General features: G+C 45.7%; 2 protein-coding genes across 3 annotated transcripts in view; both read right to left on the reverse strand.

Annotated features, from left to right (window-relative positions):
* Window positions 1-27,922, reverse strand: part of LOC119458699 (uncharacterized) — a 604,514-nt gene that overhangs the window by 98,263 nt on the left and 478,329 nt on the right. The gene's annotated exons all lie outside the window — the stretch shown is intronic.
* The window catches only part of LOC119459342 (1-phosphatidylinositol 4,5-bisphosphate phosphodiesterase classes I and II-like), a 343,616-nt gene that overhangs the window by 18,242 nt on the left and 297,452 nt on the right, over window positions 1-27,922 (reverse strand). The window contains exons 21-24 of the mRNA XM_049671676.1: window positions 24,310-24,386; window positions 16,967-17,062; window positions 2,613-2,670; window positions 741-827 (exon numbers count right to left, since the gene is read on the reverse strand). Coding sequence (XP_049527633.1) covers window positions 741-827; window positions 2,613-2,670; window positions 16,967-17,062; window positions 24,310-24,386 — 318 coding nt within the window. The remainder of the gene's footprint in view (window positions 1-740; window positions 828-2,612; window positions 2,671-16,966; window positions 17,063-24,309; window positions 24,387-27,922) is intronic.

Genomic DNA, 27,922 nt, shown 5'->3' on the forward strand with positions numbered 1-27,922 from the left:
AACATTTTGCAATGACGCTTTTGACGGTGAACTGTTGTAAAAAGTTCAATGGCCAGTTAGCATTTTCACTGCTCAACTGATGAGTGTCCACTTGTGCCAAAGAAATGCCACCAATACTAAGTTGTAGTTGAATGGTTATAGTGGGTTGGGTTAGTGGGTTAGGTGGGTTGGTTAGGCATGGTAACCCCCCACTAGAACCATTAGACTACAATTCACTGCAGTTTGGAAGCCACTGCAACTTTTGATAAGCCTGAAAGACATTGGTGAGTTCCAGCAAAGAAACCATTTAGCAAACACTGAGGCCATTCAGGTGGCAGCGATGTCAATCCTAGTGAGCTGTGATAGAATCACAGAAGGCTGTTCAAGCACACTGGAAATATGACAGCATCTCCTGCTTAGCTGTGGACTTTGAGTTGTAATGCCACGATTTCCATGCTGAATTGACTACTCATCTTCGCACTGCATGTTCCCTTTGTTTAACTGCTGGTTCTATAGCAACTTAGATTAATCTGTTTGTTCACTCTCTCTGCAGCTCAGTTCACAAGGCATGTGACTTCCAACACTGGGAACACAGCTCACGTCCAGACTTTCTTGGATTGCCCGGCATCCAAAGCAGATCACATGACCTCCCACAATGCGCTTGGATGCCTTGCTTGCCCCCTGGACAGCAAGGTCCCGATAGCATGAATCAGGAATAATTCGGGCAAGAAGCAAATGCCAGAGGGCTGTTCATTCCTCACCTGGCTCTTTTCTTCCTCCATGCTTTTGCGCACTTCCTCGTGCTGCCTTTCCAGCTCTGCTTTCTTCCTGTCCAGCAGGCTTTTGATCTGAAGCCAGAGACAAGTGTGGTCTGAGCACGCTTGTATACCACAAATGCCAGACCAGCCGTGCGATACCCCAGGGAACTATTTTCACACAGCCAGTCACTGGGCAATACCAGATTGGATTAAACAAACCACGACTGATAGGCTGTCTTGATTTGATCAAAGTTCTTATATATCAATGCTTAAAGATTGGATCATGACTGAGAGCTGGGTCAGTTGGTATAATTACATACACGAAAAACAGCGCAAGAATCGCAGACAAGAATTAGAAGATCACGAACACAAGCACTGACTCGCAATTAAAGATTTATACCAAAAACTAAAAGTTTAGTCTATAATAACTGGAGTTGATTGGTGCTGAGAAATCTGTACACATTTTCAGAAGGATTTTTTTTAATCACAAAAAGCGTGAGATGATTAAGGTGGAGGTGGCATTCATATGCAGCTGTTAGTAGAAATTTAGTAAGCTAATGTAACAGCTGAAGGATTGCATAAGATTTCCTAACACGTCTTCACTGGCAAGTAGACTCTAATGCAGCTCGGCTCTAAGCAGTTCGGCTAGTCCATGTTTACCATCTTCTTGTGCATGCCAGTCTAGCAGGTCTTAGAGCATTTCCTGAGAATGCTGGCAGAGTGCTTCGAGCCTCTGATTTCTGACGATGCGAGCGGGTGCTTCCAAACAAATAAAGCATCTCTTTATATTGACATCCAGTGATAAGCATCGCACAGAATGGGAGGCTTGCAGTGCCTTCTAACACGTTCACGAAACAATGATGTGCTCAGCAATCGCTAAGAACATCAACAGGGGTCTTTTTTTATAACAGTCCATTTCATTTTCTTTTCTTACAATTTGTCCCACCAAATGGTCCTTAAATGGCCATGGCAAAATGACAAGCATCATTATGCAATGAAGACAGAGAATGACAAAGACTAGAGATAATTAACATTCTCCGAACAAGAGCTACCATTTCAACAAAAAGCTTGTTTTGGTCAAAGTGAAAGCAAGTTGAAATAATGGTCCCAGCTTGGGAAATCTCTTGCTCGACCACTTCCGAGCTGTCACTGCGTGTGTCAAAATCGGAGAGAGAGAAAAAAAAAAAAGGCAGGGAACATGAAAGCCGCTTGCAGTTCTTTTTCATGTTCCCCTCAGAACTTTTACACGTATGGCAAGATATAGCACAATTGGCTTTCAATGCCTCATCAACAACCAACACTGCAAAAAAAAAAAAAAAGAAAAATGAGACACATTGAGTCTGATTAGTAGTCAATAAGAAAACACAACAGGCTGTGTCTCGTGAACAATGTCCCATATCAATCTTCTGGACACCAACAGCTGTTTTGGAGTTCGCTCTTGACTGCCCACACCTCTTCTGCTTTAAATTTACTGCAGGAGAACGACCACAACTGTATCCGCCCACTTAGGTTGACGCACTGTGCGCTCTGCTTGCTTCTGGACAAACGGCAAAATCACAAAGTGCCAGAGACATGGCCTTTGAGATCATGAACTACAGCTCTGTTGCAACAGTGTAATGTCATAATATTTCAGACCATCCAAAACCTTATGACAACCTACAAACTTATTGTAGTGTTATGAAGTTTGATGCTGCCTAATAAAAATGCAACACTTCATTTTCTCACCAGTTTTACTATACTACATGCAGGCCAAGGCACTTCAATTCCTGCTTTTATGTTTCCCTTCTTTTGATGCCAAGTCCCAATGGTCTCTATTGTTCTGACAATCGGCTTCATCTAAAGCAGGAGCATAAATCCAAGCCCAGCCAGACTCACCCGTTGTCGCTCCGAGACAGCCTCACCAATCATCTTCTGCTGCAGCTCTCGTTTTATCCTGCAGGCAGCAAATGGCCGCATGAACAAATATAACAGCACAGACAATCAACACACAACAGATGTTGATTCAAACAATCAATATAAATCAACAAATAAAGTGAGCGTGACATTTATTTATACATGCAGGGTGTCTTGCTAACTTAATGTCAAGGCTTAAATATGTGCCAATGCACTATGTAAGCCAATAAAACTTGTTGCTGAGCTAGTCGGTTCATGTTGACCATATGGTCGCTTAGCGCAAAAAATGAAGGAGGGACGGGGCGCAAAAAATGAAGGAGGGACGGGGCGCTCCCCTTCACCCCGTCCCTCCTTCATTTTTTGCGCTAAGCGACCATATGGTCAATGCTATGACTATGTAAGCGTGCAACTAAAGGTCTGGACATCTAAGGAGCACCAGTGATTTAGGGCTTTCAGCTTCCTTTCCTCTGAAACTAAAAAGCAAAAACAGTGCGGAAGCTGCAATTCTCATCACCTCGTGACTAATTAGAGCTCGTAGCGGTGAAGCTTCCTTTGCAGTGCTTTATCCGAGACACGCATTTCACTACCGCGTGCACATCTGGATTATTTTTTCACCAGTATGCTGGTGCCCAACAGATTTTCTGACCTCTGTGATGTAGCCGGTACTGTTCATACACCATGTCTGTGACATTGCACACGCAGCCTTCACACTGGGTCAAAACAAAACTACTGTTTGCCGCAACCACTGAGGATGAAACTGCGGTCACTATGGACGCGATCACGGATGGCGACTACACAGCTATGAAGGCACGCAGCCAGCGTGGTCTTATGCATGGTGGTAAACGCAAATAAAAGCTATGAACCCAGGTGAAAATTTCCAACTGGGATCCAACTGGGATCAGCTGGGATGAACTGGTTCCAGCTGGAAACCAACTGGTCCCAGTTACACACCAACTGGTTCCAGTTGGGATCCAACTGGAACAATTTCCAGTTATACTGGGAGTGACTGGACCCAGTTGGGATCCAACTGGAACTTTGACCAGTTGTACTGGAATCAACTGGTTCCAGTAGAGAGGCAACTGGAACTTCCACCAGTTGTACTGGAATCAACTGGTTCCAGTTGGATTCCAACTGGAACTTTGACCAGTTGTATCAGTACCAACTGGAACCAACTTAAACATTGGCCAGTTGTTCTGGTAGCAACTGGTTCCAGTTTGAATCCAAATGAAATGGTGACCAGAAGTTTAAATGAAAGCAAGTAACATGCAGTAACATGCAGCAGCTAGTCCTACTTATACTGAGCAATTAAGTTTGGCAGTTTTAGCAATCCTAGCAAACATTCTAATAGAAGTTTGTAATAATTAGTCTAATACATCAGTTTTGTATATAGTTGTATAAGTTTTGTATTAGACCAATAGAAACTTCTATTAGTCGTACTGATTTACCTATAAGACCAAGAGGCCGTGTGTATTAGACTTATTAGTCTTTTACGAGCAGTGTTGCATGTCTACTAGTTTCTCTATTAGACTAATAGGTCCTATTGGACTTATGCAGATTGTTGCTGGTCTGATACAACATGTACTGCTAGATTCCGCAGCTCTTGTTTGCTGGTGAAAGTTAATTGACAAAAAATTAGACTAGCAGACTGCTTGCTTGCATGGAGGGGTGTTTCTAATTAATCACTGAATAATTAAAAATTCTGCTGTACAATTGTGCAGCAGATTGCGTTCGCACGTTTGCATTAGTTTCTGCACACCATCTCCCAGCGACGTACACAAAAGCGACGTGCGCCTACATGGTCTTGCCAATTTTGCTTCACTGAGCCTCGTCGCGATGAGTCGAGGAACCAGCTAGTGTTTACAGCACAGCGAATACTCCACCGCGAAAAAAAAGAAAAAGAAAAACGCGAACAACCAGCCGTCAGAACGCGGTGCCCGGTCAGCTTACGAACAACCATATTTGTTTACGGCTGAAGTTTCGTCAGTGTCGTATTTTCTGTTGAAGTGCGCATAAAGTAAAGGTTAAACTTTTAATCTAAATTGCTAACTTGATATCGCATATAAAAGGCCGTAATATTTATTGACATCAAAGAGCAGTATCGCAGAGAAGGGAACACGGCGGGTGGGAAGGATATAAAACTGCGACCGTACCCAGCCGTAGTTGCGCACAGCACGTGTGCAATGGCGGCCGCCATGTCAAGGCGAGGCGTCACGCGAGGCGTGCGTGCGTGTTAGTGAATGAACGATGTGTTTTTAAGCAACCCGTGGTGTTAGCGCCTGCGCAATCTCATTCGTGCAGTAGTATATTTGGATAGTTTTATCTATGGCTGCTGTTGTGACTTCAAAACAACCCAAGGCAACTGTTTTACCCCTGTCCTTCGCAGCTTAGTGGATCTATCAGCGTGCATCAATGTGCAGTGTTCTCCCCGGCGCCAATTTACCATTTCGAGGTAATTATACTTCTTGTTTATGCTTCTATAGTACAGAATGAGGTGTTTTCTTTCTTTTTTTTTTTTATCCTGACGGTGGACGTAAGTACTTCTGTACAGTGCCGTCGGGCCGATTGCTGTGTGCGTTGCAGCAATGATCGACATGCCTGTTTCCGACAACGCTGTGCAAGATTTGTGTCTAGAGTTCTTTATATCTGCCTACTGTTTCGATGGAACACACATCTTACATGTTGATTTTGTGTTCTTTATAATTGTCCTATCGTGTCACGCGGCGTCATTTTTTATTATGATAAATATTTTGAGCTAGCATAATATCACAGTCCTAAAATTAGTTTGGTAATTGCGGAGCCACATTACTCAAATGTGGACGCAAATATTGCCAGATTAAACGTTTAGTGGTAGAACTAGCACCCCTGTTTTTAACTGCTTCTATATGTGTGTATTTTTCTGCCCAGGTTTTTTTAACCACTTCCTCAAAAGGACGTCCTTTGGTTGAAGTCAACGAAAAGCTCTCAATCAAGATTGCTGACCTGACGAAGATCTCGAAGGAGGAATCTGTAAAAATACATGCTGTGCTAATAAATGCTTTTAGCAATTTTACCTGTTTTTCGTTATGTATCTGGAACATTACAACATTTTCTTTCACTCCAATAGACCTATTACACTAATACACTAAGAGACCTACTAGACTGTATTAGTGTCGATAACCGAATAGGCTATTAGGGTTTGTATTAGAAATTTTGCTAGGGACTTAAGCAATAATAGCTGAACTGCCTTAGTTGTATGAAATCCATCAGCAGAATACACTTTTGATAGGCTTCTGCACGGGCCAGTTGCAATTGGGACCAACTGGGATCAGTTGTAATGGGCTCCAACTGGGACCAATTGCAATGGGGACCAACTGGGACCAGTTGCAATGGGGACCAACTGGGAATTGTTCCATAAACCAGTTTAACTGGAACCAGTTGCATTCCCAGTTGGAAATTTTCACCTGGGAAGGCACAAATGCCACGAAGTGTTCGTTCCTGTTGTTCCCATATGGCTTCCGCGGATGACTATAGCAATGCGGACTCTGCTGCTTCGTTTCGGTTGGACACTAGTGTCGCTACTTGTGTTGCTTTTTCACATCACACATTCGCAGCACTCCAAGAGCTGTCTGAATTTACCAGTGTACAACCAAATAGAGTAAAAGCTCATTAATTCACAACTTGCTAAAGTTAAACCTGCTTATAACGAAGCTCCATATAACGAATTCCTGGATATAACGAAGTTTTTCTATTCCCCGCCGTTACTCCATAGAAGCACATGTATTTGAGACCTCTACGTAACGAAGTGGCAGCAGAAGACCCCCTCGATATAACGAATTTTCCCCTCCGGCAACCTAGAGATTTCGCCCCAAATTTTGTCATTTTTGCGTGAGCAGCAACCAGAAACACCTCCGCCGCGACGGAATGCGAAGCGAGCGCACGTGTGCGTGCATGCGTGTGCGAAGCGGGCCTGCATCCCTCGACCCGGCGATCTTGCCACCGCGGGCATTCTTCATTCAAACCTGATCCTGCCGCTTGCTACAGTTGGCCTAGCCCGCCAAGCCGGCACTCTCTCCTTTTCCAGTTGATGCTGTCGATGCGCTGGTACACGCTGTGACACATCACACTCGATGAGCGCGGACACGCGCTGTCAAATGCTGGCGGCGTGTGGAAGCGCCGCTGGAGAAGCGAGCGAAGTGACCTTCGTGCTGTTGTCTATCGCTTCAACACAAACAGAGCGCCGAGAACACAGCACGCACAAAGCTACGAGCCGCCGACGCACCTACACTGCTAGACTGCCCCAATGCAGATCGCTTTCAAGATAAGGCCCGTGCACGCGCCACCGCGCAGTACGCAGTTGATGCCAGAGTACAGTACAACGCCGCCCCGCTATCCCTCCCCCCTCGCCGGTGCCTCGAGCGCAACGGAAGGCGCGCTTCCTCCCTGCATTTCTTGCGCGCGAGAGATTTAGACGCGGACGTCGGCTCCCCTCGCACGTTTTCACTCGCACATACAGCATACAGTGCGCAGCGACTGCGTTATCACGCTTAGACTTTATATGGAATATCTATGAGCCAAAACCAATTTTAGGGCCACAACGTGTCATAGACACCATCTTTATGTAGCAAATAAGGATCTCAAGGGCCATACGTTTGCTGGCGGAAACCGAAAATGCGTCATAGTTGTCACCCCCGGCACTTTGGGCGGCCAATGCCATCATCAAGCCACCAAGCCAAGCGACATGAAAAGTCAAAATGGCCGCTCGGGCTGGCGCAGGGTGGCAGTTCGCAATGTATGATGCGGGAACGGTCCCACAGTTGCGACGCAACAGCGGGGTTACCAATGCATTGGGCTGTATGAGAGCTGTGCCGGGACTGGCCGAAAACGACGTAACAGCTGGGAAAACGCAGCCCCCGGGAACGTAACAGCGGGGTTCTACTGTAACACTATACGACGCTACGACGCCATCGTGGCGCTCGCTCTTCGTTTCCGATTTGCGTCCACGCACCCGGTACCTGGTGTGACATTCCAAGGATGAGTGCTTCGACGAAAACGGAAAACGGGTGCGCGTTACAATTGAGGGTGCGTTAGAATCGAGTAAATATGGTAAGCGTTTCTTTTTCGAATTTTCGTGCCGAACCTGCATATAACGAAATCCTCTTTATAACGAAGTTTTTCGGGAATTAGACAATTTCGTTATATCCAGGTTTAACTGTAATTAGAAATTTAGGAGTAGCTGTCGCGATCCGTCCAACAATGTATTGAAAGCAATATGTAACACATCCCGCTAATTCACACTGAAATCCGCACCGCCCCGATAATTCGAACTCCGCGCCATCGTAGATGGGAAGAGTGCTCGTGCGCAGGCCGCGCAGTTTTGTAGGCGCCCGGTCCTGCGGCGCGTGCTCTAAAACGCGCCCACGCTGCTTCGCCCACGGTCACAGACAGCCGTTTAAAATGGCGTGCGAGTTGGGGATCATTCTGAGCATGCTCCGAAAAGAGCTGCCGATGGTGCGCGCATCAAAGTTAAGAGAGGACGGCCTCTTGGCTGACACAGAGCAAGCGGCGTAGCATGCCTTGCGCATTTATAGTCCAGTGTTTTCGGCTAGTGGATGAGCATCGCTTGTGGCCAATCACGCTACGCCACTCACGCTGTGTCAGCCGAAAGGCCGTCCCCTCTATACTGCGATGCACGCGCCGTTGGCTGCTCTCTTTTGAGCAAGCGCAAAACCATCCCCAACCTGCGCGCCGCTTTGAACGGTTGCATGCGACCGTCGGCGAAGCGGCGTGGGCACCTTTTTTCTTCGCACAATGCATTGTGGGTGGGTGCAGTCGGCGCGAAGAACGTGCAGATGAAGCAAGAGCCATCTCAACGTCGGATCGCGTAGGCTGCGCCAGTGCGCCGAACTATAGACATTGCTGTTCTCGCCAATGTGACATAGCGTGTGCGCGCACACAAGCTACGTTGGACTATAAGTCGAAACCACATATAACGGCCCCAATTAAGATGAACTTTCGCCTAAAACGAACGAAACCCGCGCGTCCGTCAAACTAAACATTATTAAAATGGCACAAAATCGCATGTACAACGAACTTCTTTGAGCCCTGCCGATCAGTTACAGCGAACGGACATAAACCTGGCGCCATGATGTGAGATATAACGACGGCCTCCTACCCCTTTGCGCTGTTTTCCAAAGCCTCCTTGCAGGTGAACTACCTGTTTCGTGCCCTTCTGAAGCGAGCTACCCTCTCCCTGCAGTCACACCCTTTACCAGCCCACGTGTGTCGGCACGTGGCTTCTAAGATCGCCCGTCCTCACAACTCTGCTCCCCTCTGCTCTCTCTTTCTCGCAACTCCCTCACCTTCGTCTGCCTCCGCAGGCGCGCTCCAGCCACCGGCTTGAAGTCTAGAAGTTTCATTCTATATTTTTATGTGGATAAGGAATCGTAAAAAAGCGTGTTTCAAAATTCGCCGTACGTTCGACCAGCTGTAGGTGCAACCTTTTTCTGTTTGTTTTCAAATCTGCGTCCATGGCTTGACACGATGTACCGGGTTTTCTGTTAGGAGCTAATTTCTACGTCTGCCCACTTAGAAAGGGAAGAGCACCATATGATCATTATCATCATCAGCTTGGCTAGAAATGATGCGTCCGGTTTTTAGCCGGCTGCTCGCGTAAGTCCAATTTCACGTGTGCGCATGGGGAAGTGTCGATTACGACATTTACTTGCAAAAAAAAAAAGAAACAAAAAAACATCACTAGTTTGTTTCCCTGACTCATTCTTCTGCCATTTTACGCTAGCTTAAATGATGGCTACATTTTGGCTACAAGCTACCGAGGCCCGACTGAATGTTTGGATACTTTTGTGCTATAGTATCCTTCTGTTTTGGCTATGTCACTCTGCGCCATCTGACAACTCTGGAGGCAGGCACTGTCACCCAGACAGGCACTGTTGCCGTCTGGGCGAAACTGATGAAAGGGGGCTGCCTCGATGGAAACAACCAAAGAATGTGCCCTGCCGATTCTGGACGTAACAGTCGTGATTGGCTCCTTTGTGCAAGCTGCACGAGGGAGCCAATCGCAGTCGAGAATTTCGATCCAGATCGGGCTTGATCGCGATCAAATGTGGTCGTGTGACACCGGTATAATATACGTGTATTGCTGGATTCTGCAGCTCTTGTTTGCTGGTGACAGTTGATCAAAAATTTGACTAGTGGACTGCTTGCTTGCATAGAGGCATTTCTAATTAATCGTTGAATCATTAAAAATTCTGCTGTACAACTGTGCAGCAGACTGCGTTCGCACGTTAGCATTAGTTTTAGCGTGCTGCGCTAAGCTAGTGAAACTGGCCATCTCTCAGCGACATACACAAAAGCAACGCGCGCCTACATGGTCTTGCCAATTTTGGTTCACGAAGCCTCGTCGCGATGTGTCATTGAGAAAACAGGTAGTGTTTACAGCACAGCAAATACTTCCCCACGAAAAAACAGAAAAAAAACCCCCGAACAACCAGCCATAATGTGCAAAGCAGAATCGCGGTGCCCGGTCAGCTTACAGACGATGGTGCTATAGCAGCAACCATATTTGTTTGCTGCAGAAGTTTCGCCAGTCCCGTATTTTCTGTTGAAGTGCACATAAAGTAAATGTGAAACTTGTAACCTAAATTGCTAACTTGTTACTGCATATAAAAGTCCGTAATATGCACTGACATCAAAGATCAGTATCGCAGAGAAGAGAAGGGAACACGGCGGCCGGGAAGGACACAGAACTGCGACCGTAGTCAGCCGTAGTTGCACATAGCACGTGTGCAATGGCAGCTACCATGTCGAGGTGAGGCGTGCGTGTGTGTTAGTGAATGAACGATGCGTTTTTAAGGAACCTGTGGTCTTAGCGCCTGCACAATCTTATTCATGCAGTAGTATGTTTGGATAGTTTCTTCTGTGGATGCTATTGTGACTTCAAAACAACGCAAGGCAACTGTTTTTACCCCTGTCCTTCGCAGCTTTGTGGATCTATCAGCGTGCATCGATGCCCAGCGTTTTCCCCGGCACCGATTTACCATCTCGATGTAATTATACTTCTTATTTACGCTTCTATCGTACAGTATGAAGTTGTTTTCTTTCTTTCTTTCTTTCTTTTATCCCAACGGTGGACGTAATTCTATACAGTGCCGTTGGGCCAATTGCTGTACGCACTGCAGCAATGACATGCCTGTTTCCGACAATGCTGCACAAGATTTCTGCCTAGAGTTCCTTATATCAGCCTATAGTTTCGATGTAACACATGTTATGTTGTGCTTTATAATTGTCCTGTCGTGTCAGGTGGTGCCATTTTTCATTATGATAGACATGTTGAGCTAGCATATCACACTTTGTCCAAAAGTTAGTTTGATAATTGTGGAGCCACATTATTTTAATTTGGAAGCAAATGTTGCCAGCTAAACGTTTAGTGGTAGAACTAGCACCCCTGCTTTAAATGTTTCTATATGTGTGTATTTTTGTGCCCAGGTTAATTTTAACCACTTCCTCAAAAGGCCATCCTCTGGTCGAAGTCGACCAAAAGCTCTGGCAATCAAGATTGCCGACTTGACGAAGATCTCGAAAGAGGAATCTGTAAAAACACACGCTGTGCTAACAAATGCTTCTAGCAATTTTAGCAATTATACCTTTTTTTTGTTCTGTAGTTGGCGCATTGCAACATTTTCTTTCACACCAATAGACCTATTAGACTAACACTAATAGACCTATTTGACTAATACACTAATAGGCCTATTAGGCTGATAAACTAATAGACCCATTAGACCAATAGGCGTATTCGACTAATACAATATCTATTAGAATAATACACTAATAGACCTAATAGACTGTATTAGTGTCAATAACCTCATAGGCTACTAGTTTTTGTATTAGAATTTTTGCTAGGGTGAACAACAAAGGCTTATAATGATGATGGCATGACGACAATGAGATGTCGATAAGTAAATAATGACAATGGTATTACGACGACATGAGGACAATGAGATGACTGTATGGCGACGATGGTGTGACAGAGACGGTATGACGGCAACCGGATGAAGAACTGGGAATGATGACGATGGCACGACCAAGACGGCATCGTACGACAACGGATGCATGATAGCATCTGCCAGGGTTCGTACACAATATTTGGCTGGAAATTCAAGGACATTTAAAGGATTTCAAGGATGCAAAAAGGCAGAATTCAAGGAGTGTTAGCGTAATTTTATTTCCTCACATGACTTAGGAAAGGAGCCCTATTTTCGCATTAATTTCTCTTTCAATTAAGAGCTGTTATCTCCGCTTCTTTTTTTTGGCTGTTCGACGGAAACTGTTTGCCTTGACAAGATAAGTCAGGTCGTTTTTTGCTTCGGCGTCTTCCGAAAAGCGATCCGATGACTCCTGCAAGCACTTCAGAGTTTTTTGGAGCTTTGTCTTCTTCTCTTGCATGCTCTGTAGCTCTAGCTCGAGTGCTTTTCTCTTCAAGGTTACCTGTTGAGCTACAGCTTGCTTCTTCTGTTCGTCCATGTATAGCGCATACCTATGCCTGGCTTGGCGCACTGATGACTTCAGTTCTTTCGACAGTGAAACGTTAAGCAGCCCACCGTGGGTTTTCACGGCCTCGCAGATGACTCGTTGTGAGATATACGAGAGCTCTGCCATATTTTCGACCGCGATCTGCTTGTTTACACTGAAACCTCTTTCTACTGAAGCCTGCCCATGGCTAAGCAAGAGAAGGACCTTCAGTACTTCCCATAACATCGAGAACGCCGGGTCATGCTTCAAAAGGCGCACGAAGAGAACGTCAAGGCGTTCATGGTCTCTTTCATAGTTTTGCAGTTCATGCGGCTTTTCTTGGCAGAACTGAATGTACTGTGCACACACAATATCTCTCTTGTGCTCAGAAAGAAGCTTACTGTCAATTAAACAGTTAAGAACAACTTTCAGCTTCCCAAGGCACATTTCTGTCTTCGCCATCTCTCTGGGGTCGAAACATGACAACCCTCGAACCAGAGGGTACCTAAGAGGACTTCTCTCCATGATTTCCAGGATCATGTTCACAATGAACTTACGACACTCGCTCCTAAATTCAAAAACACACTTGGTACTCGCTTTTCCCCTTTTTAAGATCTTCTCAGCCACACGCCCAACGTCCACCTTCTCAAGTGACGTGTAATTGGCAGTATCATGAACATCAATTCGCAGCAGTTTCGTGATGCTCGTGGCTTCTTTCAATACCGAGCGCTTCACGAACCTTGCAAGGAGGCTCCTCAAGACAGTTTCAAGCTCTTTTGCTAAAAAAAATGTCTTTGGAGAATCACTCTGAAAAACAGTCAAAAAAGGCTGCACAACCATTGCAACGTTTAGGGAAAAGTTCAGTTTCGCAAGTGCAAGCTGGTCCTTTAGAAAAGCACTGACGTTCTCATATGCTCGACATTTCGGCAAGGGTAGCCTATGGTCGCTCACTGCTTCGGTGTAGTGCCTCAAATGCTCCCACAAAGCCAGGGCTTTCTCCAGTACGGGCACGTTCTCGACCCAACGGTGGGGCACAAAAGGAAGTGGAAACAGCTTGCTCCCTGTTTCTTCAACAAAATATTCACGGCGGACCGGTGCATCATGAAAGAGTGAGAATAAGCTCGACAGAAAGGTGTCAACTAGCCAGCTTGTTGCATGCATTCCTGCTTTGTAAGCATTATGCACTGTGTGCAAGCCACATGAACCAATATCCAAGCACTGAACTTGAAAGTCATTCTTCATGTGCTGCTGCAACTTGTTGAAAAGACTCCAGTTGACATACGGGCCGTCCATCGAGAGCTGCACAATCCTGCTCAGGGGAAAGGACGCGAGTGTTTCCGTCAACTTCTGCATAAGGTCGTCCGCTGTGCTGCGACCCATGAATGTTGAAGTCAGATATCTGGTTGTCACCTCACAGTTATTCCACAATCTGAAGTGAACATCAAGTTGTTTTCTTTGCAGGTATTCATTCAAGGTTTCGTCAAAAAGCACAACAAAATTGGCAGACTTCTCCCTCATTTGTTGTACTTGCGAAGTGAAAAATGGGCGCAGACCGTGGCACGCGACGTACGCGCACTTTTTCTCAGAGCAAATGAAGCTTCTCGCAACCTCGCTATCCGGAAACATCTTTTGGAATAGCTAGGAAATGGATCCACTGGAGCTGTAGGAGTAGTGCGAGGACACAACTTTCATCGTCCACAAAATCTCGGCTTCGATCACGGAATCATGCTTTCTGCAGTCTTCGTCAAGTGTCGCAGCCCGAGAGGAAGTTGCCGTGCTTTCACGCTGACAAGCAGCCTCGGACGACAGATTTGCCGCTTGCATGAAACTTGCGACGGATGAGCAGCCCTCACCTGCTGCAGCTTTGGATCGGTGCTTCGCGCCTTTCTGGTGGCTCTTCAAGGTAGATTACCCCATCGTTGCAATGTCGACCGTCTTCTGACATAATGCGCACATTGCTCGATAAGGATCGCTTGGTTCCGGTCTCGCCCAGTGACGATAGTCCGTATGTTGCAGCCACGCAGGCTGAAACTTGTACTTCCCGCCTGGCATCTTGTCAAAGTAAACACACAACACAAACGCGAACTTCACTGAAATGGCAAGCACGAGGCCGACAAACGGCCCGACTATAGTACCTATAGGACACATACTAGTGTGCCGAGAGCGGGTGTCGCGGTAGCACCGAGTGTGATGCCTGCCGCCGCCGGCCGCTTGGTGCGCTGCACTTCGAGACTGTGCCGGACCATGCTGAGACATGGGCGGACTTCAGGCAAGACACGACGCGAGTCTCCCGATTTGCCCGGCGATCTGCCTCTTATGTTCTTGTCCCAATCCACAATACGATCGGCGTCTGCGGATGCGCTGGGTAATGAGATGAGCTGTTTCTTTCCGCGTCTCTGGGAAATCGCGGTTTCGCGACCTGTTCAAAGTTTCTTTAGACAGACGAGTGCACACAGATGCAAAAAACCCACTCACAATAAGAAAAGACTGCAACGAAAGCGGCAGCAAGGCGAGAAATGAACTACGCATTGCAATCGACGCGTAGCAATCAATGCATCGCAAACGAACGCGAGTCGAACACCGCAGGATTTAGCATGGTGCCGACAGGCATCGCCGTCTGGTGGCCCGCGGCGGCAGGCATCACTGCCCGCACCACCGTCCCGCATTGGAGACTCTCGGTGGACGGCACACTAGAGTATATTCTAGGCACTATACGCAAGCCGAGCGAGCGATATGTCTCGCATTGGATTGGATTGGATTTCCAATGCATATTAATTGCCAGACGATGAAGGGGCTGTGAGATTTAAAACCGAAACTTCCTGATGTTGCCCTTTAGTCAACACAGCTTGTTTTCATGGGCATTCGTAAGCGAAAGGGCCTTAAATATCAGCATGACTTGCGGAGGTACATCGTTAATTTCCTCTAGCGGAACAAATCCCACGGGATTTTCAAGGATTACAAGGAGCTCACGGGTATTCAAGTAGTTTCAAGGGCCCTTGAACTTATACTGTCAATATCAAGGATATTCAAGGATTTCAAGGGGCTGTGCGAACCCTGATCTGCATTAATGGTGACGCAATGGCAATGATGGAATTACAATGGTGGCATAATCACGATTGAATGATGACAGTATGATTACAATACAATGACGAAGAAAGATTGACGTCTACAGAACGACGACGGAATGACAATAATGCGATTATGATACTGAAGTGATAACATTGATAAAGTGACAGCGTGATGATGACGGCATGATGAAAGTCAGATCACAAAGCTGGAATGACAACAATGCAACGACCATGACGATGTCGTGACACATATTTAGTGGCCCAAGTTATTAGACAACTTGGACCATTGGGTCGGTGTAGAAGGCGTGATGACAACAGCATGACAAGAGTCAGATTGCGAAACTCAAATGATAATGATTGAATGACCACGACAGCATCACTGTGGCAGTGCGAGAAAGAATGCATGACGACGACATGACAGGTGTAGGATGACAAAGCTGACATGACGGTGATGCAACGACCACAACGACATCACGGGCCTATAGCTAGTGGCCCAAACTATCAGACAACTGGGGCCACTGGGTTGAGGTAGAAGGCGCGACGAAGACGTCATGAGGAGAGTAAGACATCACGAAGCTGGAATGACGACAATTCAACGACCACAACGGAATCACAACCAGGAACACATACCAAGCGGTCCAAGCAGGTTGTCAACCTGGGTCACTGGGTCAGCGTAAAAGGCTAGATAGCTAGATAGATAGGCTCAGCATGGTTGAAGTAGGCAAAGAATGCCATTTGCATTAAAAGGTCAAAAATTTATTTGTTATGGCAAGTTTTAAAAGCAGGCTATAGCACTGTACAGGGTGCCAAACTGTAAGCATACTCCTAAAATTCACGCCTACAACCGAAAGGCTCTTCCATATGGGCCGCTATGGTAATGAGTTGCACTGGCTCATGCTAGCGAGACCAGATCTTGTACACAGACATATGAGCATGGACACTGCAGTTGGTAAAGTACTGCATGCAGCCTCATGTGGCTTATACATTCGATTAAAGAAAACAGTTCATATCTTTATGCAACTTCTTGGCTTCATCTGTGGTTATAAATAACAAGAAATTGAGCATTTTCTTTTTCTTGCTCAAAACAAACATGTACACACCATTTCTGTATGTGCCTGTGCGCATGTCGTATGCACTGATCTAGCTTTTTTAACATTTGTGCATAAATCTTAAGTTTGTTTTTCCAAATAGTGAAAGTCATCTTTTATTCAAGAAAAATGCAACAGATGGGCCTATGATTGCCATAATGTGGAGCAAGTTGCACTATGTTTGGTATTAGTACGCCTAAAAGCATTATTGGTCAAGAGTAATTGGCTAATGCTATCAGCGGTTTCCGTTCAGATTGTTCAGTTTCTAGTGCAGTATTTTCTCTCGCAAAAGCAAATATGGGAGAAAATGCGCCACATTTGTTAGTACTAGTACTTTTTGCATGGGATTACTATATTTGTTTGGCTTTCAAAAATAGCTATTTTCCAGAATAGTTGCACTGAAGCTATGGAAAGCTGAAGCACTACTTCTGAATATGTTTGACAGCATTAGCATTACTCAACATCTCGAAAAAAACGTACAGAGTAATTTTGTAAAGTTAAATGTTTTCTAGCAAAGAGAAGTTTTCCTGTTAACATTACTAGGTGTGTTTAAAAGGTGATGTGGCATCCTGTAGCAAGTGCTGACTGCTCCTAAAATGCTGGTTGTCAGCCCTGTCACATGCAAGCCGAGAGACGAAGTTGAGCACGACTTCTCTGGGAGAAAGGCTCTGCTCACCTGTCCAACTCGTTCTTGTCCTTGTGCTTTTTGTTGAGGTTGCGCATCTCCTCTTTGGTCTGTGCTTCTAGTCGCTTCATCAGCTCACTCACCTCCCTGCAGAACAGAATTAGTGCATCAGTGCATGCAGCATACATCGAGACACATCTGCATGCGCAAACTGGGCATTGAAAGTTGGGAAAACAAAAACAGGAAGATTCACAGTAATGGTCTACCCGCAGCAATTTGTTGCATTTGGCCATTCTACGTCAGTGGGACGGGCAGCGTATTTTTTTTTCTTTTGATTGATTGATTCATAGATTTATTTGTGGTGTTTGACATTCCAATGCCACTCCGAGGATATGGGAGAGTGGCACTGCAATGGAGGGCTACAGATTAATTTTGACCACCTGGGGTTACTTAAAGGGACCCTAAAACGATTTTGACATTTTTGTACAAACGTACTGAGTCGTTCCAGAGGTCGTTCTGATCATTATTTGACGCATCTAACTGCTCCACGTGTAATTTATTACAAGGTTTTAAAAAGGCACATCGGCACCAATCGCAGCATGCCAATCGGCTGAGTTTTCAGCCGCCCCTGACCAATTGATGCGATTTGACCATATCACGTCATTAGGGCTAGCTATTGGATTGGCTGCCCAGGGCAGTCATCGATAATGTCTCCAACATTATAGTGAACAAATGTTGTTCGTAATAGTTTAGAGGTTCATTAATTTGTTTCTATTAAAAGAAAGTAACAGAAAGAGAATGCACAAGGTCATGTATCACTACACTAAAAGCACTTCCGGCCCACAGCAAGTGTCGTCTGCTTGTGTTACAACGTGCTCCGTGTTGACGCAAGCTACGCAGTGTGTGTTGGTCTCGTTCTTTCTTTTCGCGAGCACCATACGGTTCGCCCTTGTTGCGTTGTGGGCTGCAAACTCTGGAAGGATCTTCCCGATAGCGTTGTTTCCATCACTAACCGTGAAACATTCCGCGAGAATTTGCCCTCACACTTCTTGTAAAAGTGGTGTTGGGTATTGTATAGAATTTTTGTAGTCACTAACAATGTTCCCTTGTTCCTGTTTATGCTTTATGTAATCTTGTTATCTTGTTGTACAGTTAAACCTGCTTATAACGAACCTCCATATAACGAATTCCTGGATATATCGAAGTTTTTCTATTCCCCGCCGTTACTCCATAGACGCACATGTATTTGAGACCTCTACGTAACGAAGTGGCAGCGGGAGACCCCCTAGATATAAAGAATTTTCCCCTCCGACAACCTAGAGATTTCGCCCCAAATTTTGTCATTTTTGCGCGAGCAGCAACCGGAAGCACCTTCTCCGCCGCGACGGAATGCGAAGCGAGCGCACGTGTGCGTGCGTGCGAGCGTGTGCGAGGCGGGCCTGCATCCCTCGACACGGCAATCTTGCCAACGCGGGCGGGACCTTTCCCCATCCCTTCATTCAAACCTGATCCTGCCACTTGCTGCAGCTGGCCTAGCCCGCCAAGCCGACGCTCTGGTACACCCGTGACACATCACACTCGATGAGCGCGGACACGCACTGTCAAATGCTGGCGGCGTGTAGAAACGCTGCTGGAGAATCGAGCGAAGTGCCCTTCGTCTGTTGTCTATCGCTTCAATGCAAACTGAGAGCCGAGAACACACAGCACGCACAAAGCTACGAGCCGCCGACGCACCTACACTGCTAGACTCTGCCTAGTACACTCAACTCTGCTCCAACGCAGATCGCTTTCAAGATACGGCCCGTGCGACCACGCGCTGCCACGCAGTACGCAGTTGATGCCAGAGTACAGTACAACGCCTCCCCGCTGTCTCTCCCCCCTTGCTCCCTCGCCGGTGCCTCGAGCGCAACGGAAGAAGGCGCACTTCCTCCCTGCTTTTCTTGCGCGCGTGAGATTTAGACGAGGTCATCGGCTCCCCTCGCACGATTTCACTCGCACATGCAGCATACGGCGCGCAGCGACTGCGTTATCGCCCTTGGACTTTATACGGAATATCTATGAGCCAAAACCAATTTTAGGGCCACAACGCGTCATAGACACCATCTTTATATAGCAAATACGGATCTCAAGGGCCATAATTTTGCTGGCAGAAACAGAAAATATGTCATAGTTGTCGCCGCCGGCACTTTGGGCGGCCAGTGCCATCGTCAAGCCACCAAGCCAAGTGATATGAAAAGTCAAAACGGCCGCTCGGGCCGGCGCGGGGTGGCACTTCGCAACGTATGATGCCGGAACGGTCCCACAGTTGCGACGCAACAGCGGGGTTACCAATGCATTGGGTTCTATGGGAGCTGTGCCGGGACCGGCCGAAAATGAACAGCCGGGAAAACGCAGCCCCCGGGAACGTAACAGCGGGGTTCTATGTAACGCTATACGACGCTACAATGCCATCGTGGCTCTGGCTCTTTGTTTCCGATGCCTCGCGCTTGTGCGAAACGACACGCGTCCACGCATGCGGTACCTGGTGTGACATTCCAAGGATGAGTGCTTCGACGAAAACGGAAAACGGGTGTGCGTTACAATTGAGGGCGCGTTATAATTGAGTAAATATGGTAAGCTTTTCTTTTTCGAATTCTTGTGCCGAACCTGCATATAACGAAATCCTCTTTATAACGAAGTTTTTGGGGAATTTGTCAATTTCGTTATATCCAGGTTTAACTGTACAATGTTCTGCGACAGTGGCCCCTTTCAACTCATAGTATTCCTGATCGCACTGTTTTGCTTATGCTTCACCGCATAATACGGCTCCTATGCAGGGAAGTTGACTTAAAAAAAGCCAGCGATTATGCTACACAAATAAAGCCCTTGCCGGCAACACAAATTGGTTGGCAACACTGGTTGGGGCAGAGTCTAGCAGTGTAGGTGTGTCGGCGGCTTGTAGCTTTGTGCGTGCTGTGTGTTCTCGGTGCTCAGTTTGCGTTGAAGCGATAGACAACAGCACGAAGGTCACTTCACTCGCTTCTCCAGCGGCGCTTCCATACGCCGCCAGCGTTTGACAGCGTGCGTCCGCGCTCATCGAGTGTGATGTGTCACAGCGTGTACCAGCGTGTCGGCAACATCAACTGGAAAAGGAGAAGTGCCGGCTTGGTGGGCTAGGCCAGCTGCAGCAAGCGGCAGGATCAGGTTTGAATGAAAGGAGGGGGAAAGGTCACGCCCACGGCGGCAAGATCGCCGGGTCGAGGGATGCAGGCCCGCCAGGCACACGCACGCACACGTGCGCTCGCTTCGCATTCTGTCGCAGCGGACAAGGTGTTTCAGGTTGCCACTCGCGCAAAAATAACAATATTTGGGGCAAAATCTCTAGGCTGTCAAAGGGGCAAATTCGTTATATCGAGGGGGTCTCCTGCTGCCACTTCGTTACGTAGAGGTCTCAAATACATGTGCTTCTATGGAGTAATGGCGGGGAATAGAAAAACTTCGTTATATCCAGGAATTCGTTATATGGAGGTTCGTTATAAGCAGGTTTAACTGTACATGTCCCTTAATTACACACACGCGCACGCACCATCCTCAGTGACACTACGAGCGCTGAGATGTCTAACAACTGTACTGGCAGCCATTCAGAGCTGTTTCTGACATAACTGTGGCAGCTGGTGACCTTCCTCACAGGTACGTTTTACCAGCTGTTACATAATTTTTTCACGGTCCCCTGAAAAAGACACAGTTTCACCTGAAAGGCGAAGCATCGATTACGATAGCAAATTAATGGACATCTAACGAAGTAAGGATAGCAGTTTTATCGGCTGTATAAGCTTGTAAACATGGGCATACTTACTAAATGAATGCGCGCACAAGTAAACATGAACGCATCTCACTCGATGACTGCAGAAACTTGCTGTCAAAACACTGGAGTGAGTAAGCGCGGCAGCAGCAGCGAGAGAATTGACCTTCGTGCCACCACTTGCATCAACTCGAAATAAGCTGCGAAAACACAGCGCAAGGCGGACTCTGACCCCGCCGCAGATGGCTTTCAACATACAGCGGCCGGGTGGGCGTGCACGGTGTAGAACCCGCTTGCTTTGAATGTGCCGGTCGCTCCACTAGCTCGGCCACTGCCGCTGTTGCTCAGGCGTTCTCATGATCTGCAGTGGCACGGCAACGCGTTTGGTTTTACTGTACTAACCAACATTCATAGCATATTCCCCAAAGCGAGACAGCCTTCACAGTTTCACCACAGATATCGACACTAACATCATTGTGCTCACCGAAACATGGCTACATGGCGATATCATGGACTGTGAAGTATTTGCACCATACCTGGATTTTACACTGCACCGTCATGACCGAACAGAAGTGGCAGCGGCGTACTCATTGCGTCAAAAATAGCCTGCCATCGTCACTTTACATGTCATGACGTGAACCTGGAGCTATCTTGGGTGTGCGTACAGTAGCTCCCCGTTGAAGGTAATCACTGGCATCAGTTACAGACCACCAGACTGCACACCCTCTTTATGTGATAAGCTACGTGATGCTCTAACGTACATAATACAGAAGTTCCCTGTTTCCCCTGTCCTTTTTGTGGACGACTTTACAGCCCGCAAAAGAAGACAATGGGACAGAGCGCTCTGTCCCATTGTCTTCTTTTGTAACTAACCACATTACTTTCAATATCCACTACGGCTCCTTCTAACAAATCGAGACAGTTTATTGACCTCTCACTAGACTTTAACCTGAATCAAATAATAAGTTGCCCTACCAGAGGCGATAACATACTAGACATTCTGCCTACAACTTGCCCTGATGACATCTCCAATGTGACGGCACTGCCTGGCCTTAGCAACCACAATCTTCTTGCCATATCTGTCTCACTGCCATTAAAAACAAAATCGCCCATGAGAAAACAGATTGTTGACTACAAAAAGGACGATTATGACTCCATAAAATGCTGAACTTGAGCTCTTTTACAAGGATTTCCTAACTTCCTACGATTTACGCTCCGCGAACACAAACTGAGAACTTTATAAAAACATGCTGCTAACCCTTACAACTGTATATAAATACATACCTACCATAGTTGTGAAAACAGATGGTTCAACAAACAACTAAAAAATCTCCAGAACAGAGGTCCGCTGAGAAAAGTAATACAGTGGAATCATGGGAAAATTACCACTCGTGCGCGACACTATACGTCCGAGAATTAGAAAAGGCCAAAGACAAAATCTTTTCATCCAACTTGCTATCTATTGTGCTTTCTGACCCTAAATAGTTCTGGGATATAATTTCTACCAAACCAATAACCACTCAGTTACAGCTCAAAGACTCGGAAAGCAACCCAATTAGGTATGAGAAATGTGCTACCGCACTCAACGATCATCAGTAATTTTTAATTTCAGTGACTCCCCAATCAAAACATTGCCCCCAATCTGCTCGGTATCAATACCAAACCAAATACCAGCTAATTAGCCCTTATTATAGCATCCATGTCATTCTCATGCAAAAATATCATCAACCATCATGCATATTACATTACCTCTTGAATCAACTGAATGCTTCAGTTACCTAGGGGTTCACCTGAAGCAGTCACTATTATGGACTACTCATATTCAAACCATCTGCTCTGACGCCATAATCTAAAAACAGCATCTCCCGAAATGAAGAAATTCCACCCAAGCTCGAATATGCAGCAGCCGTGTGGCATCTGCTGACTTGGAAGATAAATTGTTTATCTCATCACAATAATCTAGGCAGGTCACTGTCACCGCCTCTAAAAGGCACTTGCTCTATCACCACTGGAATCACACCGAATAATTCATTAATTTTATTATGCCTCTGTATCACGACACGTACTCCGAAACCCTCCCCACAGAACATCTTCCCGTTTATCTTGCAGTCATCCCATAGCTTGCCTCAAAGGTGAACATTAGTCATGCACAGCTCGTAAAAACCCAAGCACCGTGGAATTCACTTTCTGATATCATTGCAAGGACTGCTCAATATTTTGCAACATGCTCACAAATTGTCCAACACGAAAACGCCTTCACCGTAGCGTCACTGATTTCCTTCTTTGCCCCCTATTATTACTTTTTTTATATTATTTTGTGTGCTTAACATACTGCTTAGGAACCCGTGAGGATTCAAATTGTATTTACAATAACTTTTCCTTACCATGTTGAAATTGCACACTGGGTTGTATTTTTTGTATATGTTTACATACGTGTACGTGTTTGTATATTGTGTCTGTATATGTATTGCTGCATGGGGCCCTTATGTAATGGGCTTTTAAGGTGAAATAAATGGAATGAAATCTGGGATAAGTTTTTTGTGGATATTTGCCGGTCCTCAATAATCAGCTCATGGACAGCACCGCAGGTTGCCGCGTCAGTTGGAGGGCGCCCGCTGTGGGGCTCATTTTCAATGGTGAAATTCCCATCCTTGAAAAGAGATACCCAGGTTTTTAAGGTGTTATAAGGAGGACACTCCTTCAGTATACATGATATCTCAGTAAGAATGTCCTTTGGGGATGTTTCCTGGAGAAACAGGAACTTCATGACGCCTGTAACTCAAATGATATGAAACTTGCTTGCGCCTCCTGCCATCACAGCTTCGCAATGAAATAAAAAACAGTGTCGAAAATAGCAAACATCTGATATTTTCACAGTTACACACTCGCACATACCCACACTCGTTTTTCTATTTTATCTAGAAAACGACAAAGCCGGGACCTTATCAGCACCCACTCGTTGTCCCACAGCAAGACGTGACAATACGGCAGGACCATCTACCCCATTGCTTGAATATCACGTGCATGTGGTTGCCTCTATGCTGTGAGCTTCGCGATCCAGGAACACAAGTACATAACTATGCGATACAAACTACCAAAACATGAAAGCATGAGTGGCACAGAGTCGAGCAAAAATAACCTTTTCAACACCAGCTGCGTCATTGTCAAAGGTAATGTCAATGAGTTCTTTTTTCTAAGAATTCAAAAGAAGTAGACATGCAGCATTTTCTTTTGTGTTATAATGCCATGCAATCAAATTTTTATTACAAGCGATTGAGTACTAGAGACAAAATTATAATGAGGAGTTTCTACGTCATTAGGCTAGTACTTGAATGACCTGGGAGAATCTCAAATCGTGTCCTGCATTTACCTCAATTTCTCTATTACTAAAGTTCTGTTTGTGATAATATGGACACCTTAATTGTCTCGAGCATTAATCTATCACATTAGCTTGACTTAATATTTTCTTTAGTGTCCGTTTAAAGGCCAACTCCAACAATATTTTCTAATTTTGCACTGTGGAATGCCACTTCTGTGTAAAATTTTAATGCAAATGAGCTCGCCAGAATAATCATTTATGCCACATGCATGCGTAATGTGAAGCACAACCCACCTGTCATGGAGGCTCTGCAGGATCTGCATCTGTGCCGCTTGAGAGGCTTGCATTGCTTTTTCCATGGCACCGAACAGCTGCAAATCACAGGAGCTCCACATTAACTGAAACTGCTGAACAGCAGTACTGAATTTTAGGAAAAAGATTTAACATTCTTGTTTGGGAGCAGCCGTGAGGCACTTTTCATGTGCACTCGCACAATGTCAGCAAGGAATGCATATTGTACTAAGTGCGCACATAGAAAGTATTACAGTTGAACTCACTTATAATGCTACTGTTCTTAACGGCCGCTACCCAGCACCTCCACCAGATGTCATGTGGTAGTGACCGTCAAGAACACAGTAGCAAAGCTGTGAATGACAAAACTAACTTTTTATTGAGCGAACTATGGTAGCGTGGTATCGCGTCGGCTTTTATACAGGAGTCACCGAAGGTTCCAGAGTAAATGCTGGTGCTCGCGTGTCTTCCAGAAAGTACAGTGTAGACCGCTTATAACGTAAGTCGCCGGAGTCGCGAATATCTGCACTATAACCAAAGCAACAATTTTCAAGGCCCGCACATATGCAAAACATGTGCACCGAGCTGCCACGCGTATGTGACAGTCGAGGAATGCGGCTAGAACGTTTGCATTCAATTTACAGTCGAATCTCGTTAATTCGAAATAATTCACGCGGCGGCACCTACGACCGGCATTGCTCCTATTGAAACTCATGAGAGTGGACAAGACGAGAAAGAAGAAGACGGCGGGCTCCAAAGGCGCGCGCGCTAAGAAAAGCAATAAAGAAAAGAAAAAGAAGAATCTTGATTTCGTTCGCATCGAACGCAGCTGTCTCGTCTCGTTTCTGCGACATGGTGCCGTGATCAGGATTTAGCGGCTACTCCTCTTCCGACTGGCCACGGACTACCAGAACGACGGACTGGCCACAGAAGACGGACGAAGAGGAGGCCCGAGAGCGAACCAACGGCAGCGAGACGAGACATCGACGGCAAGGAGCGGCACGAACACAGAGGGCGACCAAGATTCGGATGACGTCTCGCCGCTAGAATCTGTAAGCGACCAGCAGTTTCCTCAGTTATTCAAGATGAACAGAGAAGTGATTTTGAAGAAGCGAAAAACGCTGAGGACGCAAATAACAAATCTAGTGAGCGATGCTGAAAAGAAACTGGAGGAGAATCAAGATCCTACAGCGATGTCGCTGATAGCCAGCCAGATTAAAGGTATTGCAGACTCGCTAAAGAAAGCGGACGAGCAGATGGAGCAGTTCATAACGCCCGAAACAGCTGAATCGGAGTTTGCGAAAACAAATGAGTACGAGCTAAAGATAATAAGTGCACTGCACAACATCAACGCGTACCTTTCTCGGCAAGAAGTACGGCAAACAGCGAGGGAGCAAACCAATTTTAATGGCGAAGCTAGACAATCTCAGCAAGCAACAATAGTGAAGCTACCGAAGCTAGAACTAATGAAGTTTGACGGCGACAAAATGATATGGCAGAGATTTTGGCGGCAATTTGAAACAGCTGTACACGAAAGAACCGACTTGAACGAAAATCAGAAATTTACGTACCTTCTGTCATCACTAACCGGAAAAGCGGCAGCTGCCGTGGAGGGACTACAATTTTCCTACAGTAACTATAGCAACACCATTGATATACTCAAGAAGAGGTACGGAAAAGATGACGTGCTGGTAGAAATGCACATGAAAGAACTGACTAACTTGAATACAGTAGCGAGCTGCAACGACATTGACGGTTTAAGAAAGCTGTCACAAAAGGTGCAAGTGCACATACGTGGATTGGAGTCCTTAGGATTGAAAAGCGAGTCCTATGCATCGATGTTGCTTCCGATCCTGAAAAGAGCTTTGCCAGTGGATATGTACATTGGATTCCAGTTAAAACAAAGAGAAGCGTTCAGTGGATCTTCATCACGAGATCAGAATGTGGCTATACGTCAAGAAGATATTCTCAGGCGCTTGATGAAATACATCGAAGATCAAGTAGAGTGCAGAGAGGACTTGTCAACAGAAAGGAGAGAAAGCTACAGCCACAGGGCTGAGAGTAAGCAGCATACAAGAACTGTTAATTTTCAAAGTACAGCTGCAAAGCTTTGCATATTTTGTGACAATACAACTCATTATACTGATGATTGTAGGAAAACAATGCCTTATGAAGACAAGAAAATGAAGCTCAGAGAGGCAAACAGATGTTTCCGCTGTACCAGGCCTCGCCATACTGCTAAAATATGTAAGGCAAACATTAGGTGCAAGATATGTCGAAAATAGCATGCGACGTCTATGTGCCGAAGCAAAGAACTGACAGCACAGTGTACAACATCTACTCTTGGTGAAAGTGAAAATCAAGAAGAGAAAACATCTACATGCCAGTTTATGAACAACTCATCAAGTGTATTTCTGCAGACTGCAGCTGCATTAGCAGAAGGTAGAAGGCAGTCATGTTATTGTCGTGTTCTACTGGATAATGGCAGCCAAAGATCATTCATAGTGAAAAGCCTATCTGAGAAACTTGGCTGTAAGGTTAAAGGAAAAGAAAGACTCACGATAGGCTCATTCGGAGGAGGACAAAATGAAAGAGTCATGAATTCAGTTGAAGTTAAACTGAAAAGTATCTCCAGTAGTGAAGAAGTGGTACTGGAAGCACTGGAGGTAGACATAATTTCAAAAGAAAGATTACCGTTCCTGCCTATTTCACTGCAAAAGAAGTATGAAGAGGACGGATTCAAGCTGGCTGACGTTTCATGTAAAGGCACATCATGCATAGAAATTGGAATACTTATTGGATCAGACCAGTATTGGCAAGTAATGACAGGTGATATCCGAAGACTAGAAGAGAGGTTGACAGCAGCAGAAACCATATTCGGCTGGACAGTACAAGGTGAAGCTAGGATATCAGCAACAATAATGGAGAAGTCAACCGTAATGGTACTTAACGTCAACGTGGATAACTGCGACATACAGACAGAACTCAGCCATTTCTGGGATATTGAAAATCTAGGCATAAAGTGCCCTGAGAAAGAAACCGGGAGAGAAAAGGCAGTGATTCAGCACTTCAAGAGGCACTTAAAATTTGAAGAGAAGCGATATTCTGTCAGACTTCCATGGAAAGATAACGTGGAACTTGATGAAAACAAGAGCGTAGCTATGAACAGATTACGACAACTCACTCGACGGCTACAGAAGGACGAAAGCATACTCCGGCGCTATGACAGTGTTATCAGAGATTATTTAAATAGTGGAGTAGCAGAAGTGGTCGACGAAAAAAGTAGACTGATGACACACTGCTACTACATGCCGCACCAGGCAGTGATAAGGGAAGATCGACAAACCACAAAGATAAGAATTGTATTTGATGCATCTTCATCGTCAACAAAAGGGTTTTCTTTAAACGATAACCTCGAAACAGGACCGAATCTCAATTGTGATCTGGTGCATATGCTGATGAACTTCCGACACTATCGCATAGCAATGACAGCTGATATAGAGAAAGCATTTCTGCAGATTTAAATACACGAAGAAGATAGAGACGCATTGCGTTTTCTTTGGTGGGACAGAATTCCAAGCGGTAGCGACGCAAAAGTCGTGACATGGAGAATGTC

Source organism: Dermacentor silvarum, chromosome 7, assembly GCF_013339745.2.
Source record: "Dermacentor silvarum isolate Dsil-2018 chromosome 7, BIME_Dsil_1.4, whole genome shotgun sequence".
NCBI classification, from domain to species: Eukaryota; Metazoa; Arthropoda; class Arachnida; order Ixodida; family Ixodidae; genus Dermacentor; species Dermacentor silvarum.